Source organism: Hipposideros armiger, unplaced genomic scaffold (genome assembly GCF_001890085.2).
Source record: "Hipposideros armiger isolate ML-2016 unplaced genomic scaffold, ASM189008v1 scaffold_26, whole genome shotgun sequence".
NCBI lineage: Eukaryota > Metazoa > Chordata > Mammalia > Chiroptera > Hipposideridae > Hipposideros > Hipposideros armiger.
This window is the reverse complement of record NW_017731376.1, coordinates 5970392-5996210: the sequence shown is the minus strand read 5'-3', so window position 1 is coordinate 5996210 and position 25819 is coordinate 5970392. Positions and strand designations below refer to the sequence as shown.

Here is a 25819-nt window from a genome sequence, read left to right as displayed (position 1 = left end):
TCTTGATTTTGCATTTTGTTCCACTTATGGGAGGATTTCTAAAACTTTTTTTGCGCATGGTTTTGAGGGGAATCACAGATGTAAGCAACCCACGTTATTATAAAAAGGAAACAAAGATTTGATCGTTTCCCATGTCTCTAGAATACTTATAATATGGTCTACTTGTGTAAAGAAAAATGACATTACTATTTAAATCTGATTTTCCTTTTTTATAATTGTAGTAAAAATATACACAACACAAAATTTATCATTTTAACTTTTTTTAAGTGTACAGTTCAGCGGCATGAAGTACATTCATACTGTTGTGAAGCCGTCACCTCCATCCATCTCCAGAACGCTTTCATCTTTACGGACTGAAACTTAGTAAACATCAACTCCCAATTTCCCTCGCTCTCCAGCCCCTGGCAACTGCCATTCTTTCTGTCATGATGAATGTGACACTCTAGGTAGTTCATATAGGTAGAATCGTACAGTATTTGTCCTTTTCTCTCTGGCTCATTTATTTAGCACAATGTCCCCTAGGTTCATTCATGTTGTGGCATGTGTCAGAATTTCATTTCTTTTTAAGGCTGAATAATAGTCCTTTGTATGCATATACCACATTTTATTCATCCATTCATCTGCTGGTGGACCTTTGGATTGTTTCCACCTTTTGCCTATGATGAATGATGCCACTGTGAATGGCGGTGTATAAATACCTGTTCAAGTACCTGCTTTCACTTCTTTTGGGAATATGCCCAGAACTGGAATTGCTGGATCCTATGGTAATTCTGTGTTTAATTTTTTGAGAAATTGCCATACAATTTTCCATGGTGGCTGCACCATTTTACATTCCCATCAGCAGTTTCTCCACATCCTTGTCAACACATGTTGCTTTCTGCTTTTTTTTTAATGATAAACATCTTAATGGGTGTGAAATGGTATCTCATTTCCCTTTTCAAATGAGATAAATCAACAATTTTCATCTTAAGGTTTTCACAGTTTCATTTGCTGACATTATAGTGCTCTTTAAAAATGAATCAAAATGATTGATTAATATTTTCAACTGTGTTTTCCTAGTTGCTACTATTTGCTGATATTATACAAAATATATCTGGGAACAAGAAACATACTTCAACTAGAGATCCCATTTGAAAGAATCACCCTTTCCTTAGTGGTTGTCAAGATAAAGTCACTGATGACGGAAATGCCCCTTAAGATCTTATTAAGAAGCCAACAGTGACTTGGGCTTTTACGATAAGGCAGATCGTGCTCTGTAGGAACTGGAAGGATTCCAGAGTTACATTTGATAAATCTTTCTTTGATCTGGCTTAGCTTTCAGAAAGTTACAGCTGAGAAATTTAATCAGGGTAGGGATTGTATAGCTGTAGTTTTGGAATTATCATTTAATTCATCTTTTTACCTGATAAAAATTCAGGCAAAGCAGAAAGATGTGCTAATGTAAAAACATTCGTTAAATAGCACAATTAGAAGGCTGGTGAGATATGTTGTCCTACATGCTGGGAAGCATTTTTGGCTCATTATGAGGGGAGATGCTGATTACTTTATGAACAGTTTCAGGCTCTTGCTTTTTGCTATATTGCATTCTAATAAGTATTGGGTTGTTGGAAAAGTTATGATGCATTTTTGCAACAAAAAATGTAGAAAAAAATACATCATGACTTTTCCAACAACCCAGTAGAATGCAGTCTTTATTAAAGCTCATTGCATGTTCCCGTAAGTGTAGTTTTAATAGGAACTTATGGTCTGGCTGAGAACTCCATAAATCATGGATAGGACCTATGACACAGCTACGGAAAGAAAGACTTTAAAACCATTTTCTTAATTGATAGAGTCACGTTATGCCCCAGAATGTATAAAATATAATAAATACACTGTGCATATGAATTACACTGGACACTACACTCTAACGTGCACTTACAAGCTGTGAGAGGCACAGTTGCACTCAGGTCTGTGTTTGAATTGTGTACCACTGCAAGCAGTACTTATATAGTATTTTGCTTATTTTGAAGTTTAGAGGAGGATTTTCAGAATTACTGGAATGAATTATACCTTCACTAAAAGGAAAAAAACCAGTTGAACTGCGGTTTCCTTTTCTCTCCAAGTAATTTGCCTCTGGCAGAGCCAAACCATCCAGCAGGGCCTCGACTCATAGGACCCTTTTCAGCACCTATGCTGTGAAGGTGGCCTCGCTAACAGCTGGGCTGGAGGGACTGGGGGTTGCAGCCTGGTCTGGGAATGGCCTTGACCCTGGTTACCTTTTTCTGTGTTGTTCCTCGCCTCCCTTCCCCCTTATAAAGCCCTATGGCATCACGTGGACTGTGCTGCTTTCTTGCTGCATAAATCACCCAGGAGTGGCTGAGGGCGGTGAGCAGTCCTGTGGAGGGTGCACAGTGAATGCAGTGGACCTGGGTGGGATGGGGCAGGAAGGGCCTCATGCACAGACCTAATGAAGACAAGGATGGAATTTGTTGAAGGATCCCTTCGTACCTGCTGAATATGAAGAATGGCCTGTATTGCATGAATTCACCTAAGATTGTTAGAAGTGTATAGTTGGTCCAACTCTTCTTAGAGCTTGGGGCTTCTCTCCACATGTGAATGTCTCATCAAACAGCATGTCCAAAACAAGATGCTTTCATTATGTCAGAGACATCCTCCATATGCGGGGAGGATTCTTAGTGATGACTGCGGGCTTATTTTACTCACAAATTTGAACACTATTTTGATTTAAGTAGTTAGTTCAGTAAAATCAACTCTCTGCCTCCCTGGCTTCTGTGACCTGACAGCTTGCTGGAGGAGCACCTGAACTCTGCTCTGACAAGAACCTACCTATCCTTTCCACACTCTTACCCGCCTGAGAGTTCCCTTTGGTATTGAAGTACCCCCCTCCCCTCCATGTGAATAAAGGGAGGCAGTGAGTGTTTAAGAGTCATCTCTGGAGGCAAACAGATATGGTTCAGATTCTAACTCTGTCCCTGATTTAGCTGATGACCTTGTACAAGGTACTTCACAATGTCTCAGTTTCTTCATCTATACATTGGGATTACTAAAAATAGTGCCCACTTTATTATTTTGAGGATTAAATTAGATTATGCATGTAGTGCTGAGCGAAGTGGCATGGCAGTCACTTAAGAAATATTGGCCTTGGGCCAGCCGAGTGGCGCGTTGGTTAAGAGCTGTCTTGGGACGCCAGCTCTGAGCAGCAGGGCCCTGGTTCGGATCCCACATGAGGGCCTGTGACACTGCCCTCTACAGCTAAGATGGTGAACAACAGCTTGACCTGGAGCTGGGCTGCCGTGAGTCGCCGGCGATGGTGTAGGCTGCCATAAGCTACCGTGTGTGGCTGGCAGCCGGTGTGAGCTGCCATGAGCTGCTGTGAGCGGCTGACCAGAGGCTGGCGACCCATCTGCCTCACCTGGGAAGAGTGCAATGATCACAATACCAACATGGGCCAGTGAAGCAAAGTCCTCCACAACTAGACTGAAGAACAAATGAACAGCAACTTATCTGTTCCCCTTCCCCCAATTCCCCAGCATTGTTCCCATCCCCCCAATTCCCCAATAAAAATCTTAAAAAAAATCATACCTTAATTAAAAAATACTTTATTGCTAAAAAATGCTAACCATCTTCTGAGCCTTCAGCAAGTTACTCGTATAATCTTTTTGCTGATGGTTGCCACAGACTTTCAGTTTGTAAAAAGCACAGCATCTTCAAAGCACAGTAAAGCCAAGTGCAATCAAACAAGGTATGCCTGTAATGGACAGCAGTTTTTTCATGGTAGTTTAGGTCAGTAAATCTTCTCATTCTAAATCTCATCATGTGTAACATTTATCTCTGGCACCAAGACCAGACAAGAAGGTCTGAGCCATGTATGTGTGTGAAGAAAGAACTTTTCTGAACTATCAATTACTAAGTGGGCACTAAAACTATGACTTTATTTTTATAACTTTTTCTCACAATCCCCGGTAATGATAATTAAATGGTCTTATAACTATCAATAAGCAAGTGGTGTTAAAAGAAAAGGTGTTACCCCGTGACTCAGTTTTCTGCAAAGGAGTCTAACGTGCAAGAGAAAGCTGCCCGTCAGTTTTGAGATGGGGTGGTAGGTGTCTTTCCCTAAGAAAAGTTACCAAGTTGATATGTAAATACGAGAATTGACCATATTCTGAGGACAATGTTCTGATTGTATGAGGTATTTGAACATGGAGCGGTGGCAAAAAAAGTAATTTGGAACCAGGCAAACCTGAGGTGGAGTCCAAGGTCTTCGGAAATTACGCCAGCTCTCTGGGCCTCAGTTTTCTTAACTGTAAAATGGGGATAATCGAATTCTCCTCATCCAGTTGTCGTCAGTATTAAATGAAATGACGCAGGCCTGACGTTTGAGACCGCCCGGCACGTGCGGGTGTACCTGCAGTATGTTTGCTGTCGTCGTCGTCATCAGGTCAAAATGTGCATGAAACCTCAGCCGCCTGTAGGGGGAGGGCCTGGGAGGAGGGAAGCACATAAAGGGAGCGCGTGTGCGTGTGCTCGCCCTGCCGCCTGACTTTGACGTATGTTTTCGTCTCTCCTTTTTTTCTCTTAATAGGAATGAGTTCTTCTAAAACCAAACTGGAACTCCAGAAGCATCTGACAACATTAACCAATCAGGAGCAAGCAATGGTTTTTGAGGAGGTTCAGGTACAATACTAGGCTTTAATCTCCATATGGAAGGAAGAGGCAGCAGCTTACCTGTGAGATGTTTTTATAAAAAAAATGGCAAACTAGAGCTAGCAGTCACAGCCCCGGGAAAGTGGCCCCAAGTTCCTCTTGGTTTAAGCTTTAACCGCCCCAGGGAGGGGCCACATTCACATCAGGTCTTGGTTTTCATGTGAAAACCACAAAACCAGGGAAGCGCTCCCTTAAAAATAATATTTTAGAATAAGAGAAAGGAACGTATAAAGTGGGAAGTGCCTCAGCCTGGGACAGAGGGCCTGGACTTTGGTCCCCGAGCCTCCCCTGCTCCTGGGAAGCCTCTGCCAGCCCCTTCCTGCTCAGGGTTTCGGCCTTAAGTGTGGGAGTCAAAGGAGACGACATTTTGTATGTGAAGTTGCACATTAATTGTTCCTCCTCTTTTATTTTTTTTTGTTTTGACTATAAATTTAGGTGATACTCACTTAGAGCTATATATCAGACCTAAACATAAACACAAAATACAAAACAAAAACCAAGCCTTTCTACGTGGGCTTTCTGCATGAAACGTGGAAACTCGCTCTCGTCCTCTCATTTATTTACATGGGTCGTATCTCGGGGAAACCATGCTGCCTGTGCTGGCATGCCAGTCAACTCATTATGAATCTTTAATGAGCTCATCAAGAATTTCACGGCGGAGGTAGCCCCAGGGGCATCTTCTAGGGTTTCCTGGCACTTTTCTAGGGAGGAGAGTACATCAGAACAAAGAGTAAATTTCTCTCTTGGGGGTAGGGGAAACGGCAGGGTTCCTGCAAATAGAGGGGTCAGGAAACAACCCAAGGCTTGTGACTGCCCTCCTCATTGGGGAAAAGACTGTGCAGTTAGGGCCCATGAGCTGGTTTCCGGTAGTGTGAAAAAATAAAGAATTGTCTTCCTTTTAGTCACATGTTAGAGTTCCCTTAATCCCTCTTCTCCTCCCGTAGTAGGATTGGCATATGTTTATAGAAGGAAAGATTTTTTTTTTATTTCATAACTAGCTTAGAATGTAATCTTTATGATTTTTAATTGCCTTTAAATTTTCTTTCAAATCGACTTGAGACACACCACTTTTTTTTATCTTAAAGGATCTTTAGAGTTCTAAGTACACAGTTACCTTCAAACAAATTTAATGTGATTTGCACTTGGAATTCATAAATAGATAAGGGGACGGGCAATTTGCTTCTGATTGTCAATGCGTTTGCGATGGAAACCAGGGCCTTTTCCCTCTGGTGCTGGCACCCTTGCTGGCTAGTGCTATCAATCACTTTGGGGGACATCTTTCCAGCAAGCATGAAAGAGGCATATTCCTCCTCTAGTGTGAGCTTTTTTATTTAGACAAGACAGCACCATGTAGCTTTCCCAAAAACAGTTTGATGAATCAGGATAGGAAATACACAAAATATTTTTCTGCAGCAACGAGAAGTTTCCAATGGATGTGGTTCTGAGATTCACTTTGACCTGTATGAGTTTTTAGACACCCAGTACCTGATGGCAAAGAGATTTCAGAGAAAAGCGGTGATACAGTTTTACTTTTTAAAAATGTATTCAGTTAATATCCTGGAGCTCCTCTGTGCCATTCTAGAAGGCTCTGTAAATTTTTTATTTGTTAAAGCCTAAAGGGAAGACACTGGGTTTGAAAAGCCAGCTCATACTTTGTCCTCCATCCTTGTAAGTGCAGTTTTTTTCTTGAATAATACAAATTTGACATGGATTTCTTCTTCTAATGGCTTATATATATTCTTGTTGAATTATTTCCTCAATGACCATTCAGGGTTTTTATAAAACATTTTATAAATCAAGTCATTTGTTTCTTTTTTAGGTAGTAGTGCCTGCTAATGCATTTGAAAATCATACATTTCAAAAAAGATCATAAAGAAAAAGGTGGCTTTGCAGTGTCATGAGTCCTCTTATAAATAGGATGGTTAATATTTTCCTTTGTACAGTCTACCCACAGAATAATTTGTTTCTGAAGAACTCCCAAGGGCACATTATCATGAGACAAATGTAATTACTGTTGAAATTAATAGTACATGATTATTTAAATAGTTATTAAAGCATACATAATCAGTGTTTTTGTAAACAAATGTTTAATGCAAAGTAAAGTGCACCCAAACAGAACCATAAAGAAAAAGAAATCAGTAATTACCATGCAGATGATGCTGGACATTATCACTGCTGCAAATGAGCCAACTTTGAGCACCATGAGAGAGTTTAGTGCCAGCCGGCCGTGCGGGCCTATTAACTCTCTCTCTCTCTCTCTCTCTCTCTCTCTCTCTCTCTCTCTTTTTTAATTGGGGAACAGTGTGTTTTCCCAGGACCCATCAACTCCAAGTCAGTAGTTGTTTCATTCTAGTTGTGGAGGGCGCAGCTCAGTGGCCCACGTGGGGATCGAACCGGCAACCTGGGTGTTATGAGCACTGCCCTTTAACCACCTGAGCTAACCAGCTGCCCTGACCCTTCTCTTTATAAGAAGACTCATGATGGGTGGCACTGCAAAGCCACAGTTCTGTTTGTGATCTGTTTGAAATGTGTAATGTTCAAGCATATCTAACTAGGCATATGTGAAGATGACGCCTGGGGGTCTTGCTGCCCTCTAATGCTGCTCTGCTATTGGCTGAAGGCGCCGCGTACAAACTGGTCCTCAGTATGAAAAACTGCTTTTAAGCCAAAGAGGGCTAGTGAAGAAAATGTCTCAGAATCTAATTCTTTTCATCGGAATGAGTGTATTTCAGGGAATGACTTAATACTGAGTAGATAAAGTAAATTTATACTCATTAGGTGTCAATAATAGATTAAATGACATGACTTTTCACATGTTAAAGATTAATGGTCAGAGGAGTTTTTTTGTTTTTTTTTTTTATTTTGTAAAGAACATATATCAACTTTATTGGATTTCCCATGGTTTTAAAATTATTTCTTGTAAGATTTTATTATAATATTTTAAAAAGACGCTGGAATATAGTTTCCAAGTGAGCAGTGACATTTTAAGTTTTCTGAAAAGACCATAGAGTTTCTCAGCGTTCTGGTGTTCATTAACCAGTGTTGGAAATTTATTTTTTAATTAGTTTTACAACCAACTCATAGGCCACTCAGAAATGAGGTGAAGATACACATAACAAAATTGGCTTTGTCATTTAACAGACAGTTACTTGTTTTGTATGGTTATTTTAAAAAACTGAACTTTAACATAACCGTAGAAGAACACACAAGTCAGTGGTGTGTAGGCCAGTGAGTTTTTACAAGGTGAATACACCTGTGCAGCCAGCACCACGATTAAGAAATGGAGCATTTCTGGTCCCTCAGACTCTGCCCTCGGTTCTACCCCCAGGTAACCACCATCCTGACCTCTGACCCCATAGATTAATTTTGGACAAGCGAGTTAATTTTTTACTGCAAAGTGATGTTATCCAACTTGGTTCCCGATTACTGTCCTCAGACTTGTCTCTCTGACTAATGAATGTTTATAAAATGAAGTCACCTTTAAGAAATAACGATTTGCCACTACGGAGGATGGTGAAGTCACAGGGGAGGTAGCGAGGCGATGACACCTTGCTAATCATTTTAACTCAATACTATGGTAGCCCCTAATCACGTCCAGTTATTTTAAGGAAGGATTTATTTCTTGACCTTGCATGACACCAGGAAAATGTGTTTCTCTGCTTTGATGACTTTCCTCTGTGATGTTTAACGAGCTCTGTGGCACAGCCTCTGGTTCTTGGCTTCAGTTTTTAATGGACAGCAACTGTGGGAGGACATTGTGCTCAGCGGACGTCGCATTTTGTGCTCATTCGAATAGTTTCTTTCAGGTGTATTTTGGGGAAAATGAAATGTGTTTAAAATGCTCCTCTTATTACTGCATTCTTAGCCTTTTTTGACAATTGGAAATAGGTGATCATGAAGAATTTCTCCAAGAAAAATACACATTTTGTTGTGCAAGTAGCCCAAAGGTTGAATTAAAAATACAGGAGGAGAAAGAATGGCCAAGCCTTGGGTGCCTGCACGTGCTCAAAGACTTCTCGTGATTCCTTCCTGCTCCTCTTCCTGGGCTTTTTTTTTTTTTTAAATAAAATAAACTTTATTTTTTAGAGTGGCTTTACTTGTATAGTAGAATTGGGTAGAAAGTACAGTGTTCCCACAGAAACCCCCACCTCTGTACCTCCCACCCAGCCAGGTTCCCCATTAACCTCTTGCCTAGGTGTGGTGTATTTGTTACCACTGATGAGCTAATACTGATACCATATTATTAACGAACGCCCATAGTTTACCTTAGGATTCACTCTTGGTGGTGTACATCCTGTAGTTTTGACAGATGTGTAATGACACATCTCCACCCTTGGGGTATCATCCAGAATTGCCTCACTGCCTTAAAAATCCCCTGTGCTCTGCCTAGTCATCCCTCCCTCTCTCCCCACTCCTCCAAACCCCAGGCCACCACTGATCTTTTTACTGTCTCTAGTTTTGCCTTTCCCAGTGTCATATAGTTGGAATCCTACAGTATGTAGCCTTTTCAGATTGGCTTCTTTCACTTAACAATATGCATTTAAGGTCCTTGCAGGTCTTTTCATGGCTTTATAACTCTTTTCTTTTTAGTGCTGAGTAATATTCCATTGTTTGGCTTTACCACAGTTTATCCATTCACCTACTGAAAGATATCTGGCTGCTTCTCAATTTTGGCTATTATGAATAAAGCTGCTGTAAACATTTGTGTGGACATAAACTTTGAATTCATTTGGGTAAATACTAAGCAGTTGTAGTGCTATTGCTGGATCGTATGGTCAGAGGTTGTTTAGTTTTGTAAAAAACCTCTTGACTGTCTCCACATTGGCTGTACAATTTCCATTGCCACCAGCAGTGAATGAGAGTTCCTATTGCTTTGTGGGCTTTTATACACGTAGATATCCATAACCTTCTTGAGGTCAGCAGAGTTCAGTTGGGATTGTGGTATTGACCACCACTTTTCAATTTTGAAGATCTAATGAACTTTCCTTGGGAAATCCACTTGTTGCATAAAACATGTAAAATTTTATAACATCAAAGTTCATGGCTTGGAATCCAGATTGAGAGCATCTGTTCTAGCCTCTAAAATATTTAATCCCTAAATCTGCAGTTTGGAAGAACAGAAAGTCCTCAATGAAAATAACCCCTTCTTATCATTTACTGTCTTTTCTTGAGTGATAGGAACAACTTATCTATTAAAATGATTTTTTTCTCTAAGAGAGGGAATGTCAGAAGGTCTGGGTTAGTGTTACCTTTGCTTCTAAAGCCCATGACATGAAAGGTAAAATCATTGTTCTCTAGTTAGCTGGGGAAGGAACAAAGGGGCATGGACCCAGACAGATGCTGGTATAGTTGATCCATTTATTATACCCCAGCTCTGCTTTCTTTTTCAGCTGAGCCATCCTGCCACCTGTTGGCAGCTCAGCGGCAGCTCAGCTTGGGCCGGGAATCGAACCGGCGACCCTGTTTCTCAGCGCTCACACTCTTGAGCGAGCTCTTAACCAACTGAGCAACTCGGCCGGCCCTACCCCAGCTTTCTTGGAAAGGGTAGGCTAAACATTTGGAGTAGGGAGAGAGTCCAGGAGCAGAACAGTGGATAGTTGTCAGTATAAAAAAAAGATACATTTCCAAAGTTTAAAGACTAGAAGCTTTGTGCATCTCCATAGTAATTCAGCTTTGTTTTCATATTCAGAGAAAATAACATATTAAATTCAATGGTCTTCTAAAATTGGGAGCTGGAGGAGACCTTGGAGTTTATTTCATGCATAATCTTCATTTGAACTGATGAGGAAGCTGAGATTAAATGACTTGCCTTCGGTCACACTTCCAGGCAGCACCCCGAATCTATATATCCCGATTTCTATCTAGTCAGCGTGCTTTGCCACCACCCTGCCTTAAAAAATAAAAGACGTGGAGAGAACTTTTAAAATAGAAAAAAAAAATTTGAGTCCATACCATGAAATTTTGTGTGCAAGCACATGCCTTGTGGGACTTCCAGAAAGCACTTCATGACGAACACATTTGACCTGTGAAACCCTGACCCCGGGTCTAGTTGGTATTTCCCTTTCCATTTCCCTAACCATAAGAGTTTATAAACGAGTAGCCATTAATGGCTCTTGACCTCTGGGTGTTTACACAGATTTTGTTCTTTTCTTCTATTTTCAAGACTATTTCTTTATTAAATATTTTGACTATGTGTCTATTTGATGTAAAATATTTATTACAAGTATAAGAGCATCAGAGGTCAAAAGCTAAATCTGGCCCACTGGCTGGCTTCATAGTTTCTTTAAGAAATTATCGCCACTTTTGGGATCATTGGTGCCCCCTAGTGAGAAGATCAGGTAAAAGCACTAGTTAATGCATGCATGGATGCTGTTGGCGTTTCCAAAGGGGTGGTTTAGCAGTTTTGTTGATAATTAAAAATAAATGTAATATAGTCTTCTTTTTTTCTTATTAAGAAATTGAGACCAAGAAATGAGCAGCGAGAGAATGAATTGATTATTTCTTTCCTGAGGTGTTTATATGAAGAGAAACAAAAAGTGCACATCCATATCGGGGAGATAAAGCAGGTATGGCAGTTCTCTCTCTTATAATTTTACCAGGACACTGTGTAAAACAGAGTTTTGAGGATTTTATGAAGCTCTAAGACCTGTTCTTGTCCCTGTATTTTATTTTTAATTGCTATACATATAAAGAACATTTGGGAATGTGCTTGGAGAAGGTAAGAAGCTTCTTTATATGTTATAGTGGGGGTGAAGCAGTTGCTTTGAGAAGAGGACTGGCGCAGAGCATCAGAAATGAAGTTTAAGAGTAGAAATTTCCACGATGAGTGGATACTTAGCTGCAGGAAACCAGTCTGTCACCTCCCCTTTCTCCCTGGTAAAATAGAGATGGCATTATATAGCTATCTTCAGAATTACATGAAGTTGCTAGAAATTATTTGTAATATAAAGGCTATGTGAATATAAGTTGGCACTACTCACAAATCAGATATACATTAGAGAGCCTGGGTTGTGTGCTGTTCAGGTAGAGAACATTTTTTAATACCATTTCTCATGGTGGAGGTGCAGAGCCTGCCCGCCACCCTCTGCTGTCCACACACTTTGCTGAGCTTTCCTGTTTGAGAGGCTGTGTGTGTGTCAGGCTGGGGCTGCCTGAAGGTCCGTCTTTGAAGAGCTTCGAGTTTGTGGTTCATTCAGTACACACAGTGCCGTGGACCATTTTCCTATGTCTTTTGGAGCTTAAGTCAATTCCTAATAACCATTAAGCTTCAAAGCGTGCATTTTATATTTGTTTTAAGTTACTTGTAGTCCAGAAAATGTAGAGAAAAATCAGTGAAGGATGTTCAAAAAAAATCCTTAATTTTCCAAAAATATATTGCTTTTCGCCCCAAACACTGAATGCTTCTCCTGAAGGCACTTCCATGCTCATTTATGTGCTCTCTCCCCCATCAACAGCCTCTGCTTTTCTGGTAAGCTAACCATGAAGCAGTTTTACTTGGACGCATACATAGCAACTCGCCCCATTTGATTTCTGCCTTCCACTTGGCTTTGGCCATCATGTGTCTTTCCTGAACTCATAGAGCTTACAAAAACGTCTGACAGTGTTTTAAATGTCGTTGGCCAAACCGTAGGGTCCCGTAGCAGTGACGCTGATGCCAGTACACTGTCTGTGTTTTTGGCCTTTGGCCTTTGTGTGTTGACGTTTCTCCCTTCCCAGCCTGTACCCGTCAGATGGCGTGGGAGCTCTGTGCTCCTGCCTTTTAGATGGGCCACCCGGCCTAACTTTGCAGTTCATTCTCTACTTCACTTTTCAACCTATTTTTTGTCTTATTTCCATTCCTTTTTTCCCCTTTTGTGCACTACCAGTTTTTCCCTGTTCTGATTTTTTTCCCCTAACTTGTTCCAACAGGAAATCGATAATTTTGAAATATTTTGTAACTGCTAGAGGAGAATGAAGCTTCTATGGTGGGTGGAAAGTTTTGACCCAAGTGCCAATTCATTTTTATAGAACAGGGTAGTATCTTTATGATTTGGGCATAGATTAATCCAACGGAGAAATATATTTAATGGGTTTCTTTTTCCGTTTGAAAACATCAAAGAATTTAATGTAAAAACCATGCCTCACCATGTGGAACTGGTGTCTGGGCAGCACTTTCTCTCAAGGTTTTTAAACGTTCTGTTACCCAGGAGACTCATGTCTGTTGCCATGACCCCCAGGTGTGGTCGGGTGTCCTACAGGCTGGACACCCTCTCAGGCTTTTCAGAGCAGCAGCCGCTTAATAGATCGATCAGATGAAGCTTTGAGATTCACCCATAAAATCTTGCTCTCATCTTCTGCTACCGAATAGTTTAATCACATGGATTTCATGACTTTCTTGCTGCACCTAAAAGTTCCGGTAGCCTTTGAAAATGTGTGATGACTTGACCTGGAGAGAGGTAGAAGAACCGTGGCTTTGAGAGTGAATTTCTATGGCTACCGGCCTTCAAAAGCGACCAGAAAACAAGCACAGACTCAGGCCTGCGCATCTCAGAGCCAGTGGGGACGCCATACCTGCTTTTCAAAGAATAACATGATACTGTTGGAGAGCTGTCAGGGGAATCATTTCCATGAAATAAGAAAAAAAAACAAATGAATTCTCTGCAAGGATTTACTTTGGGCAAAGATCTATAAAATGTCATAGTCATGTTGTAGTCAATAGGCATATTATTTCTACTTATATGCATAGAGCCGGTGCAAAAATTAATAATATTAAATGAACTGCCACTTACTGAATGCTTGCCATTGTGCCAGATACAGTTCTAATTCTTTACACGAATTACTCCATTTCTTCTACCACAATTTTTTTGAGGCAGATGGTATAACACTGATTAGTCAGAGGCAAGGACCGGGAGCACAGGTCACGCCTGTTTGCTAGGTTGTGGTGGAACCATAAGTCTGAGGTCCACGAACATCATTTTAATCATGCCTTTTTGGAGCTTCACTAACAAAATGTAACTACTCATTGATTTGCCTGCGTTCATTTTCCAGAGATAAGTTTTTCTTTCTTTTTTTCTGACATTTCATTATGGAAAATTGCAAACATACAGAAAAGTTGAAAGATTCACACAGTGAACATTCATGTTCCTACCATTCAGATTATAGTTTTTAACATTTTGTTCTGTTTGTTTTTCCATATATCTGTCTGTCTATGATGCCACCATATTTTTGATGCCTTTTAAAGTAAGTCCCCAACCGATATCAGTACTCTTTATCCCTAAACACTTTAGCATGCATGTGATTAACTAGAGTTCAGTATTTGTTCACAAATTTTCTTTTTAGATAAAATTTACATACTGTAAGTTGCACCAAATCTTGAGTGTCCCATTTGTTGAGTTTTGAAGACTTCATACATTCAGGAAGCCTAAACCCCTGTCAAGATAGAGAGCACCCTCCATCATGCCAGAAGGTACCCCCTTAGCCCTTTTTCCAGTCATCCTCACTACCCTTTCCCCCAGGCAACTACTGTTTTGATTTCTTTCACCATATATTAGTTTTGCCTGTTCAGCACCTTTTTATAAATGGAATCGTAGAGCATGTACTCTTCTAGCTCTGGCTTTTTTTCACTTAGCATAATGTTTTCGATATTCATCCATGCTGTTACACACATCAGTAGTTTGTTCCTTTTTAGTCCGTGGTGTCAGTACCACAATTTTTCTCCGTTCTCCTTTTGATGGTGCTCGTTATTATGAATAAAGCTGCTAGTAGAGTTGCTGTGACACTATTGGATGGTGGGTTCTGAACTAAATAAACTTCAGCATTTAAAACTTGGCTTCAAACTTGCATGTTTAGAGTTTACCCATCTATTGTGGGATGGGTGATATGATGACTGCCGTAAAATTCACTCTAGAAGCCCGTATTAGAAACTTACCTCGGAACCAGCGTCATCTTCAGAGGAGTAGCTTCTAGATGCTTATTTTAAAATAACAAGGAATATGATATTTTCTAAATGTGAATTATTTTTTAAACATTTTTCTAAATGTTAGTTATTTTCAAGTTATATTTGAATTATGATAGACATGAATAAGAATCTTATTAGGTGATGGAGGAGAGTAGAGGAAGCATTGACTTAAGCATACAGAGATTCTTATAGCCTGGCCGGAAAAAAAACAAAACACAAGTGCACTGTTTCTTGTGTCTGTGTAAGATCTACTATGTTCTGCCAGCCTGTTAGCCAATATTTTCTTTATATATCAAAACAATCAATTCTAAGGGCTTCTATTTTATGAAAACTTTTCATTACGAGTTTGAAAGCAAACCCATAGCTTCTTAACTTTGTGAGTGAACTGGTGCTGGGTCGAAGGCAGGCCCGTGGGGGCCCTTTGTGGGCCATTCCCTTTGTCCTGGAGGCTGCGCTAGTTAGGACAGGCCTGGCAAATGATTCTTGGTAAATGATTGTACAGGACCAGCTGCAGCTATAAGCCACCTGCCCGTGGGACATGCTCAGCAGGCACTTAGTGTTTGTCAAGTGAGTCTGTTACTTCAAGTATGTGTTTCCCATGGGCCTGCCTGGTGATTGTTGCATATGCACTCATTCCTTACTTAGCAAGTGAGTATGAAGTGTCCAGATTATGTTCAGGGTACTACTCTGTGAGAAACACAAAGATAAATGATAGCCCTCCCTCTTGAAGTTCTAAGCTAAGTCATTGTTGTAATGCATGCTCTGATTCTCATAGAAGAAAGCTCTGGATTACTGGACAAAACTGAATGTAGCACTCATCAGAATCTTTCTTTTATGCCTTGGAAAATGTACAGCACTGAATGGCGAATTATGATTTCATTATTGCAAAGAAGACGTAATGTCTTGATCAGTGAATAACTGAATATAATAGAAAATGCTTAATCAGAATAGAAATCAGAAAGACAAATTAAGAGACCATCTATATGCATCAGATTTGCAGAACTTTAAAAATCTGGCAGTGCCATGTAAAGATAAACTCATGCTGATCTTGCAAATATGAATTGGTACTATTTATGGAGAGTAATTTGACAATCTCTGGTACAGCCGAAGATGCACCAACTTAGTGACCCAGCGAGGACATTTCTAATATTTACCTTGCAAAAACTTTCACACCTGTGGTAAGGACTTGTGTACAAGAGAGGTTACTGCAGTCCCTTTGTAAAAAGAATCAATGTTTAACAACAGGAATATGAGTACGCTGTATTGTAATTAAACAGTGAAATGCCACACTCTGATTAAAGTGAGTGAATCAAAGAACATTTGTCAACATGGATAAATCTCAGAAACAACATTGAAAGAAAAAAGCTAATTATAGAAGGATGTGTACAGGATGATACATTCATTTAAAATTTCAGCTACACGTAAACCAACATACTTTACATATATAAAACTGCAGAGTATGAGTTGATATGATAAACACCAAATTCAGGAGAGGGGTTATTTCTGCAGATGGAGGAAGGAGAGTGGCTCCAGGAGGCTTAAAATATGCCTGTAATGTTTTCTATTCAGTAGAAAGCAAATAGAATAGCTATAATTATCATGACAGCTGATGCTTATTGTGAGTCAGGTATGTTCTGAGTGCTTTAATGTGTATTAATTCATTTAAATCTCATAACTGCTCTGTGAGAAAAGTTCACTGTGCATCCTCAGGCTGCACATGGAGGAACTGAGAGGGGCAGCAGGTAATACCCTGCCCAAGGCTGCATAGCCAGGGAGCAGCAAAGAAGTGTCTCACCTGGGCATTGACCTGCAGAGCCGTGCTCCTCCCAGTTCTCAACACTCAAAAATGTCAGGTTGGCCAAAGGGGGTGGGGGCAGTGTCATGTGAAGCAATCAGGTGAGAAATCATAGAAGTAGGAAGCAGTTTATCCAGAGAGCTTTGTAGTGCTTATATATATATATATATATATATATATATATATATATATATATATATATCTGTGAATAAGTAGTATTAAACGTCATTTAGTGGTTGGCAAACAACTCCTTCATCTTGTCAGTTTCCTGGTATGGTCAGTTAAGGAAGAGAAGCTTGGTGGCAGAGGAGAATGAAAGGGCTGATGGAAACCATCGGTGGGAGAGAGGAAATAGCAGAGTAGATAGAGCTTCAAGAAAGGAATGAAGTGATTAGGCAGAGAGAATGGATTCTTCAGTTGATAAATTTATTTTGTCTCACCCTCTGAAATACCTCAAAAGGTAAGTTGTTCTTTTACTTTGAAAAGCTAATCATAGCTACCTTTGTACCAGAAGCTGTTCTCAGGGCTTTACTGGCTTTACTTGTTTGGATCTCACAGCATAGCGTTTTGATTAGATCTTGAGGTTGGGCTCAATTTACGGAAGGAAAAATTGCAGCCCAGAGAAAGTAACTTGCACAAGGTCAGTTAGTTAATGATGGATCTCTGACCTGACTGCAGAGCCCAGCTCTGAACTGCTTGGTTCATTGATTGGTTTCCAAGCACATTTCTTTATTTCGTTTGGAGTAGGCAAAGCAACATTTTGAGGCAAAATTATTTCCTGGATTTGCAGCCATGTCACTGAGGAGCAGATCAACTGAGGTCACATACAGAATAATGTCCTGGGGTCAGAAAGGTGCATTCTAGAGATTTTTCATTCCTTTAAAAAGGAAGAAAGGAAGGGCGTTGTGACTTAACTTTTCATTGTTTTACTTTTTAGACACCACAGATTGCAGCAGAGAATATTGGAAGTGAATTACCATCTAGTGCCACTCGATTTAGGCTAGATATGCTGAAAAACAAAGCGAAGAGATCTTTAACAGAGTCCTTAGAAAGTATTTTGTCCCGGGTAAGTAGCATAATTTTTCCTAATTTAAGTTAAATCATTTTTTTTAAGAGAGCATAATATTCGATTCTTTGCTTTTATTTCATCAGTACTCAAAGTATAGAACGGTAAAATCTTTTTTTAATGTCTTTTCAGCCTTAGAACAATGTTATCTACACTTTAAATTCAGTTTTTAACTTGGCCTGGGGTAAAAACAATTCTCTACTCTTGTACTGTACTATATATCCCATGGATTTTTTTTTTCTTTTTTGTCTCCCAAAAGAGTGTTATTCGTTGGCCAGTCCCTATAAAGGGCACAGATTGGATATGCCTAGGTGTGGGTTCGGTTCTCTAAGTGTCACTGGGTACAACTTTAAAATCCAGGTACTGTCAGCTGCTCTTGTTTTGTGTGTGGAACTCTCAGTAAACTACAGGGCAAATACCACCCACCTGTTTTTGTAAATAAAGTTTTACTGAAACAGTCACATCCATTCATTCACCTGTTGTCTGAGGCTACTTTTGTGCAGTGTTGAGTAGTTGCCACAGACACCATATGGCCCACAAAGCAAAAGAGATTCATTTTCTGCCCTTTACAGAAAAGTTTGCAGACTGCAGCTCTATAGGAATAACTAGAGGGCCGGCTGAGTGGCTCAGTTGGTTAAGAGCTCGCTCAAGAGTTTGAGCTCTGAGCAACAGCGGTTCAAGTCCAGCCCGAGCTGAGCAGCCGCTGAGCTGCCAACAGGTAGCAGGATGGCTCAGCTAAAAAAAAAAAAAGGAATAACTAAGTATACATATACAGCCATCTTGGAGTTCTTTGAGAAATGACACCCTCCCACCCCCAATGAGTATGAATACCCTTGACGACACTTTTAAGAAATCAAAGCTTGATGCCTTTCTAGAGCTTGCAGTGTTCTTCTTATAATTCTTTTTGTTTTCCTAATACATTTTGTTTGAAGATGTTTCTGAGAGTTTCGCAGCATCCTTAGAGGTAATTAAAAATAGTCCATTTAAAAAACCCAGGTTGGGGGTGGCTGCCTTTGAGAGCTCCTAAATGGGGAGGATACTGTGTGAGTATCACGCAGCTGGCAGGTTAAGATGACGCATGACTTGAGAGAGAGTTGTTCAGTACGTTCACGTTAGCGCTTGCTTTTCTTCATGGATGAATTGTCCCTTCTTCCTGCCTACTTTAAAACTGCCAGATGACTAATCCACAAGATGTTTTGGAGCATTTAAGTTAGTGTGTGATTAAAAAAAAAAAGAAAAAGAAATGTTGAATGTCTTAATGTACATATATGTGTGCTCAGCAGCATTTCTCAGTAGGTGGACTTTTTCTGAGCTTATGTAAGTAAAACAAAATGCTTCTAGCCGATGCCTCTGCAGACGCCTCGGGGGTCATTTTCTTTATGTAGAGTAACTCGACTGCCTTTTCTTTATATAGGGTAATAAAGCCAGAGGCCTTCAGGAACATTCCACCAGCTTGGACCTGGACAGCTCCATGTCTAGCACATTAAGTAACACCAGCAAAGTAAGCACATTTTTTTTTTTATACGACGCCCTGAAGAAGCCAGCAAATAGGTCTTGCTCGTCCCCCATCCACAAGGCCTATCAAAGAGGACAAAAGAGGCCTCATTGCTCCAGTCATGAAAAGTTTGGTGCTTCCAGACTTCGTGGTGCCAGTGGAGGGGCTGGTCATGCATCATACTGTAGCATTAAAGTTTTACATAACAACGCAGATGGCCATTCCATAAACAAAAAAAACAGATCACAATTTTAGACCACTGAGACCTAATTCATCAGAAAGCCACCAGTGGGTTTCTTTCCCAAGTAGACTTTCCAATATTAAAAATAATTGAAATTAGGAAAACCTCAGAAGTGGGTTTGTGAACTCTGAGAAGCATGCAACTTAAGTTCCTGAAACTTACTTCATCCTCCAGCTGGTTCTGTGACTGTGATTAAACATTACAACTAAACTTCAGCCCTTGCATCTGCCACCAAGCACAGCTTTGCAATAATGAGAAGCCAGTGGTCCCCTTTGGTAACAACCTGTGTCTCTCTCCTTGTTTTAATTTCTTGCTTTCTAAACATATAAGCATATTTAAACTTTGTTAGTTCAACCTTTTAGCCACCAAAATGGGGATTTTGGGCTTTGTGCTGGGGAGGTCAGCTTTCCTTCTGCTACCAGAGGGCTTTTGATGCAAGAGAGAGGGAATTTTTGTGGTGGCCAGCTCCTTACCACAAGAGCTCCAAGTTCTAATGAGATCCCTTCTGGGCATTTGGCCTTTTCTTTTCTAAAAAGACCATAACCAACAATAAGAAACACATTTAACAATGCGAAATGGTTCACAAACACATCCATGCACAAAAAAGTTAAAATAAGACTTCACCAAACAGTTATTTACTGTCAACAACTTGTGATACGTACTGGTATTTTCTATTCTGTTTTATTTGAAAAATGTCCACGCAGACCACTGAATTGATAACGCCTGCCTACTAACAACGTGTTACAGTGTACAGTTTGAGAAACACTTCCTCAGGTGAATGCTTCTCAGATTCCAAGGTGCCTCTTTAATGGGGCTCTGTTAAAAGGCAGGTTTTGGTGCAGTAGGCCTGGAGGGAGGCCCGAAATGCTGACTTTGTGCCAAGCTCCAAGGCCATGCTGATGCTGCTGGTCTGGGGACCCACGTTGGGGAGCGAGGCCCCAGACACCAGTCTTCGGAAGACGACTTGCTAGGTTACAATCCTGTGGAGCGGAGCACTAGCCGCCCTCCACCTACTGCTTATCGATTCTACCTGTGATTCAAGTTTGGAAACACTGTTTTACCTGCTATTACAGATGGGTAAGACAGAGCCCCTGCCCTATAGGAACTTGTTTGGAAGGAGAGAGATGACAGGCCCACAGGTAACACCAGCACCAAGTAGAGTATGGTTGGATCCTTGAAAGTTTGAATAAGGGACGGTGGTAACTTAGCGGTCACAGGAGCGAGAGGAAGACAAATTATCTTTGGCCAGTGGAACCAGCGGAAGCTTGAGGGGAGGGACAGTGAGGCTTTTGAATTAAATCTTGAAGAAAGCTTAGGAATTGGGCCTGTAGAAATGGGCAGGGAAGAAGGCGTTTCAGAAAGATCAGTGCACATAAAGATACTGTGAAGAAATTAATGTCACTCAAGTGACTTTTCTAGTAAGTGTTTGGCTTGTTTTAAAATTCTTCAAAACACAAATGTAGGCATAAATTTGAATTTATAGGGTAGTTCTAAGAGAAACGCAACTTTTCGGAAGCTGTGTGTGTGTATTGTATGTGTATTTTTGTGTGCACTTACACATCTTTTTTCATCCTGAGGTTGAAAGACTGTTGTAAAGGTGCACATTTTATGCAGTTGGATCTCTTCCAATAAACTGATCTTCTAGGAATTGCAAAGAAGCTGAACATCCGAGTGGCCCTTTCAGGTGTCAGGTTAAGTTAAGGGTTAGCTCTTTCACATAATTTAGAGGGATGTTAATGAGAATTGAGATGAACAGGTTTGTGTGATGGAGATTGTTTGCTGCGATATATCGTCATAGACAAATTTTTAAATCCTTAAAAGAATCTTTGGAACTGTAGAGTCATGAAGAATAAAAAATTACAGTTTTGTTTAAAGTAATTAATATTTGATAATACGATGTTGGAAATTAAGCTTTTCCTTTCTTAATACCTCTAAAATAAGCGTGTATAACCTCTTCCCTCAATAAACAAAAATTTAATTTTTAAAAATTAAAATCCTTAGTACCTGTCATCTAAAAGGCACTCAGCTATACAGCAAATGAAGGGATAAAATTTGGATCCTCCAGTCTCCCGTTAGGTACATTCATCCCCTTTTACTGTTTTCATGTTGATTTGTTTATCCCTCCTAGCAGTTTCAGTAGGGTAAAACTGGTACACTGCCTCTTATTTTATATTTTTCAATTTGAGGAAAATATATTGGCTACCAACCAAATCCTGTGCGCCATGCTAACTAAGCATCAGTTTACATGAGTGATGGTAGTTCACACCTTTGAAAAAGTATGCATCTTAAAAGCCTTCAGTGTTGAAATATTGTCATGATTCTCAACATGTTTGTGTACCCATTCAGTAAGTTCATTGAGTACCTAATAAAGCAGTAACTTAGGTTTGTATAACATTTTACAGTGAACAAAGTACTTTCAGTTCTATTATCTTGCTTAATTCTGAAACCCAGTGAGATAATTTTTCACTGTACCCTTTTACAGATGAGGAAATGGAGGCACAGAAAGAAGTTAAGTGATTGGCCCTGAATCATAGCAGTGAGTGCCCAGAGAGAGGTTTTCCATATTCTAAGAAAATATAGGGTATAATTTTTAACTCTCAAGATTACGAAGTTAAATCTTAACAGTAAATCACATTTATAGAGAGCCTTAAGATGTGGGTAGAATGTATGAACACACTTGGCAGAGAGAAAGAACTTGAGTTGATTAAACGGTGCAAACAAGTCATACAACACTCGTTGTGCTTCTTACAAGCAGTAGTCAAGACTTGTGTTTCCTACAGAGAGGGAGCTGTTTTGGTTTTGCTTAGAACAGTTATATGTCATGGCTTCAGTCCTTCATGCTTGTGTTCGGGCAGTTTCCCATTTGTCCAGCAAACTCGCGTTTTTATATCTGACAAGCAGGTTTTTAATGGACCTTTATTTCCTTATGTATTTTGGTGGCCTCTAGATGGCATTATAACCAGAAGATGTGCTCACATATTGAAATGCTTTCCTGCCGCTGGCTTAGAGATTTGTAAATCCCCCAGATTCCCGGTGATGTGTCTGATCTGCTGTCTGTCTTTCCCCAGGAGCCATCTGTGTGTGAAAAGGAGGCCTCGCCTGTCTCAGAGAGCTCCATCCGGCTCCTCGGCTCCTCGGGTGAGCTGTCCAGTGACTCGGAGGGCCGTCCCGCAGAAGAGCCAGCTCCACTCTCACCCCAGCAGGGTTTCAGAAGGCGCGCCAACACCCTGAGTCATTTCCCTGTGGAATGCCAGGAACCGCCGGAGCCTGCGCAGGGGTCTCCAGGGGTCTCGCAGAGAAAACTGATGAGGTATCACTCAGTGAGCACAGAGACGCCTCATGAACGGAAGTAAGATTTGTTTAAAATACAAACTGGTTGTGTAAATAGCTGGGCATACCTGTTACTAACCAGGTATGTGCACCCCCAGGTATGAGTATTGGGTCAAAGAGAAATCCGAGTCAGGTGTTTTACCCTTGGCTTAAAAAGATAAAACCTGAAGCAGGGACATGTGCTTTCCAACTTTTCCCTTTGGGAAACATGTAGATGTAAGTGATATTCGTTACTTGTCAAGTAACAAGTATTGTGAGGAAGCAGGTAAAACTGAATAGAAATGGCCCTTACAAAGTATAATAATCTGTCCTCAAGCAGCATGAGAGGCAGTGTTGACTTTGGAGCTTAGCTTCTGGCTTTGAGGAAAAGCAGTTGGTGGGCCAGCAGGTGAATCTGCTCACTTGAAAACCTGGAACATTCTTTGGTGGGGCCGAGATGCCCCAGGCACAGCATGAGAGGCGGCAGGAACGCCTGCGTGGGCCGCGGCAGCCTTGGGTCCTGGTCCCAGCTCTGTCCTGAACTGGTTGTGAACGTGCTTAAATCTCTATGACAAAATTGGAATAGTTTTCTCAAATCTCCTTCAGTGTGAGGATTCTAGATTCTTCCAGCAAGATTTGCTAAATTTAGTAATTGGGCCTAATGAGCAGTTGGAATTTCCTGGGTACAGAGATGGGTAAGCGCTCTAGTGACAGACGTTCTTCTCTCTGCTTCTTCGGGGGTTCCTTGGCGATTCGTTTGACCCCAAGTGTCAGAGATCATACATGGACATGGAGTTATCTTTGAAAATAACTTTAAAAATCTTTTACAGCCACTCACCTCATAAACATGAAGTAGGGTCACACGCGCCTACAATCGCTGCCTTCCTGGGACTGGCGACCACAGATGCCACGGGACGTGTGTGTCAGTGTAGGTCATCCACAGATAATGGAGAGTCCATACGGGGGTGTTTGAAATGTTTCCGCTAAAGAAGTGACAGTGTTAACAATCCTCAAACCATGTAGCAGAGCCCCTCCGCCTTGTTTTCAGTCAGCCATTGAAAATAGTTATGATGGCTCTTTGGAATTCAGCTGATAGCTATGATCCCCCAGCAGGACATACTTCAGAAGCTAGTATTTAATAATATGACAGTTTAGAGACAAGCATATTTTGAGTCCTTATGAGGTTCTTGACATGTTTCTGAAAGCCCTGTATACACAGTATGTACTTGTGCGTCTCCACGGTGTTCCCACTCCTCTATTTCTGGCATTTTCTGTGGTAATGGAAACATTCCTGTCTAGAGATTCCAAAGTGCTCTTGCTAAACCTGCTGTTTCATACGAGGCAGAGGTGGTAGAATTGAGTATCCCTGACAGTGCGTTTCCCTTCTCCCCTGAGAATGCAGCTTCCTATGGGTGATGCTGGACATAGGTGCTGATCGGGACCAGGAAACATCCCCCTTCCTCCTCCCCTCCCTTTTCCCTTCCTCCCTTCCTCGCTCCCTCCTTCTCTCCCTCTCTAGCCTACCTATTTTGCTTTCTGCACTCCTTATGAACTCTTCTCATTTACGTACAGGAAATGAGACATTAACATTCAAGGCAGGTTATTGTTCATTTTAAAGAGAGATGCATTTTAAAAACTCAGGATTTTGTTTTGCTTTCCTTTGCTTTTGTTTTAATTTTTTTTTTAATTATTTCTTCCCTGTCAGTTCCTAAAAAGGGAACAGAGGAAACAGTACTGTTGGGAAATGATTAATTATAACTTTTCACAATAGTCTTTTTACTAAAATCTACCTTTGCCAATGAGAGAGGCTGCACAAGCAAAGTGAAAAGCAACCCCCCACCTCTGTGCCGTCCCTATAAAAGTAGTGAGACACCAGCATCTCCTGTCCTGCCCTGCGTCTTCCATGTTTCCCCTCAGCGTTTCCCCCTCTCTCCCTCTAACCCTCCATGCCTTCTCTCTAATTGCTATTTAGTGGGAATCATCCACCTGTTGGCGAGTCTAAAAGTTGCTCAGCTCCTTCAGCTCCTGCCCCTCCACCTCGTCTTAACCCCTCCGCCTCCTCGCCAAATTTTTTTAAGTACCTAAAACATAACTCGAGTGGAGAACAAAGTGGGAATGCTGTGCCAAAGAGGTGAGCACACTCGCATGGCAAGTTCAGTGTTGTTTGTCTTCCTGAGAAGCTCACACAGAAAAGATGTGCTGATTGGAAGAAACCTGGGGCCACTGTGCACGCGCGCACGTGTGTGTGTGTGTGTGTGTGTGTGTGTGTGTGTGTGTGTGTGTGTGTACACACATGCATGCTTGTGTTTGTCTGTTTTGGGTTTCATTATTTTCAGTCTATCATTCGAACTGACTTAATTTTATTATTGATTAATTTTTCTCAAGATTATTATGAAAACAGGTTTTGACGGCAAGTCCTTTTTATATATTTATTTTCACATTCCCTTGCCTTAGTGTACACACACACACACACACACACACACACACACACGTTAACAAAACTGTTTGACCATATACACTGCAGCCTGTGCCATATGAGAACCTGCCTCATAAATTTAGGAAAATTATTTTTCCAATTTGAAAGGAAGAGTCATTTTGGAAGATGGACTGAATTTTTTGTCGTTTTGTTTTTCTTTTTATTCTGGTAAGAATTCTTAACAAGAAATCTGCCCTCTTAACACATTTTTTAAAGTGTACAGCACAGTGTTGTTAACTGTAGGCACAATGTTGTATGTATGGCAGATCTCTAGAATTTGTTCATTTGCATAACTGAATGGACTGATAATTTAAAATCATTCCTTGATTCCATTCATTTGAAATGGAATTTATTGACTAACAAATGAAAGTGAAATCTCATTTGTAAACTGTTTTTAATTTCTTACCTGGTTTAATTTTTTTAGCATTAGGACTAAAATGTTTCTTTTATTTCAAAGCTCATGTTTTATACTTTGTGTGTTTATATTTCTTTACCCTAAACGCTTTTTCAACCAAACTCTCAGCATCTCCTACCGTAATGCCCTGCGGAAAAAACTTCATTCTTCTTCCTCTGTGCCAAATTTTCTAAAATTTCTGGCTCCTGTAGATGAAAATAACACCTCTGACTTTATGAACACAAAAAGGTAGGGTTTAATTTAGCTATATCAAGCCTGTGTAGAAGTGTTGAATTATTGTTAGATATATAGGGATTTTTCAGCTGTTTTTTTGTCGTTTAAAAAATCATTTTAGCTAAATCTATTGTATCTTCTTTCTATTTTCTTACTGAATGTCAT

At 40.5% G+C, this 25819-nt stretch overlaps 1 protein-coding gene across 5 annotated transcripts in view; it reads left to right on the top strand.

The window, feature by feature from the left end:
- The window catches only part of TBC1D1 (TBC1 domain family member 1), a 108252-nt gene that overhangs the window by 1868 nt on the left and 80565 nt on the right, over positions 1–25819 (top strand). For 2 of the 5 annotated variants that reach the window (XM_019636046.1, XM_019636043.1), the window contains exons 3-9: positions 4586–4677; positions 11163–11273; positions 17377–17505; positions 18920–19006; positions 22310–22590; positions 24523–24681; positions 25550–25669. In XM_019636046.1, the coding sequence (XP_019491591.1) occupies positions 4586–4677; positions 11163–11273; positions 17377–17505; positions 18920–19006; positions 22310–22590; positions 24523–24681; positions 25550–25669 (979 nt within the window). The remainder of the gene's footprint in view (positions 1–4585; positions 4678–11162; positions 11274–17376; positions 17506–18919; positions 19007–22309; positions 22591–24522; positions 24682–25549; positions 25670–25819) is intronic. The other 3 variants (XM_019636042.1, XM_019636045.1, XM_019636044.1) reach the window with 3 other exon arrangements.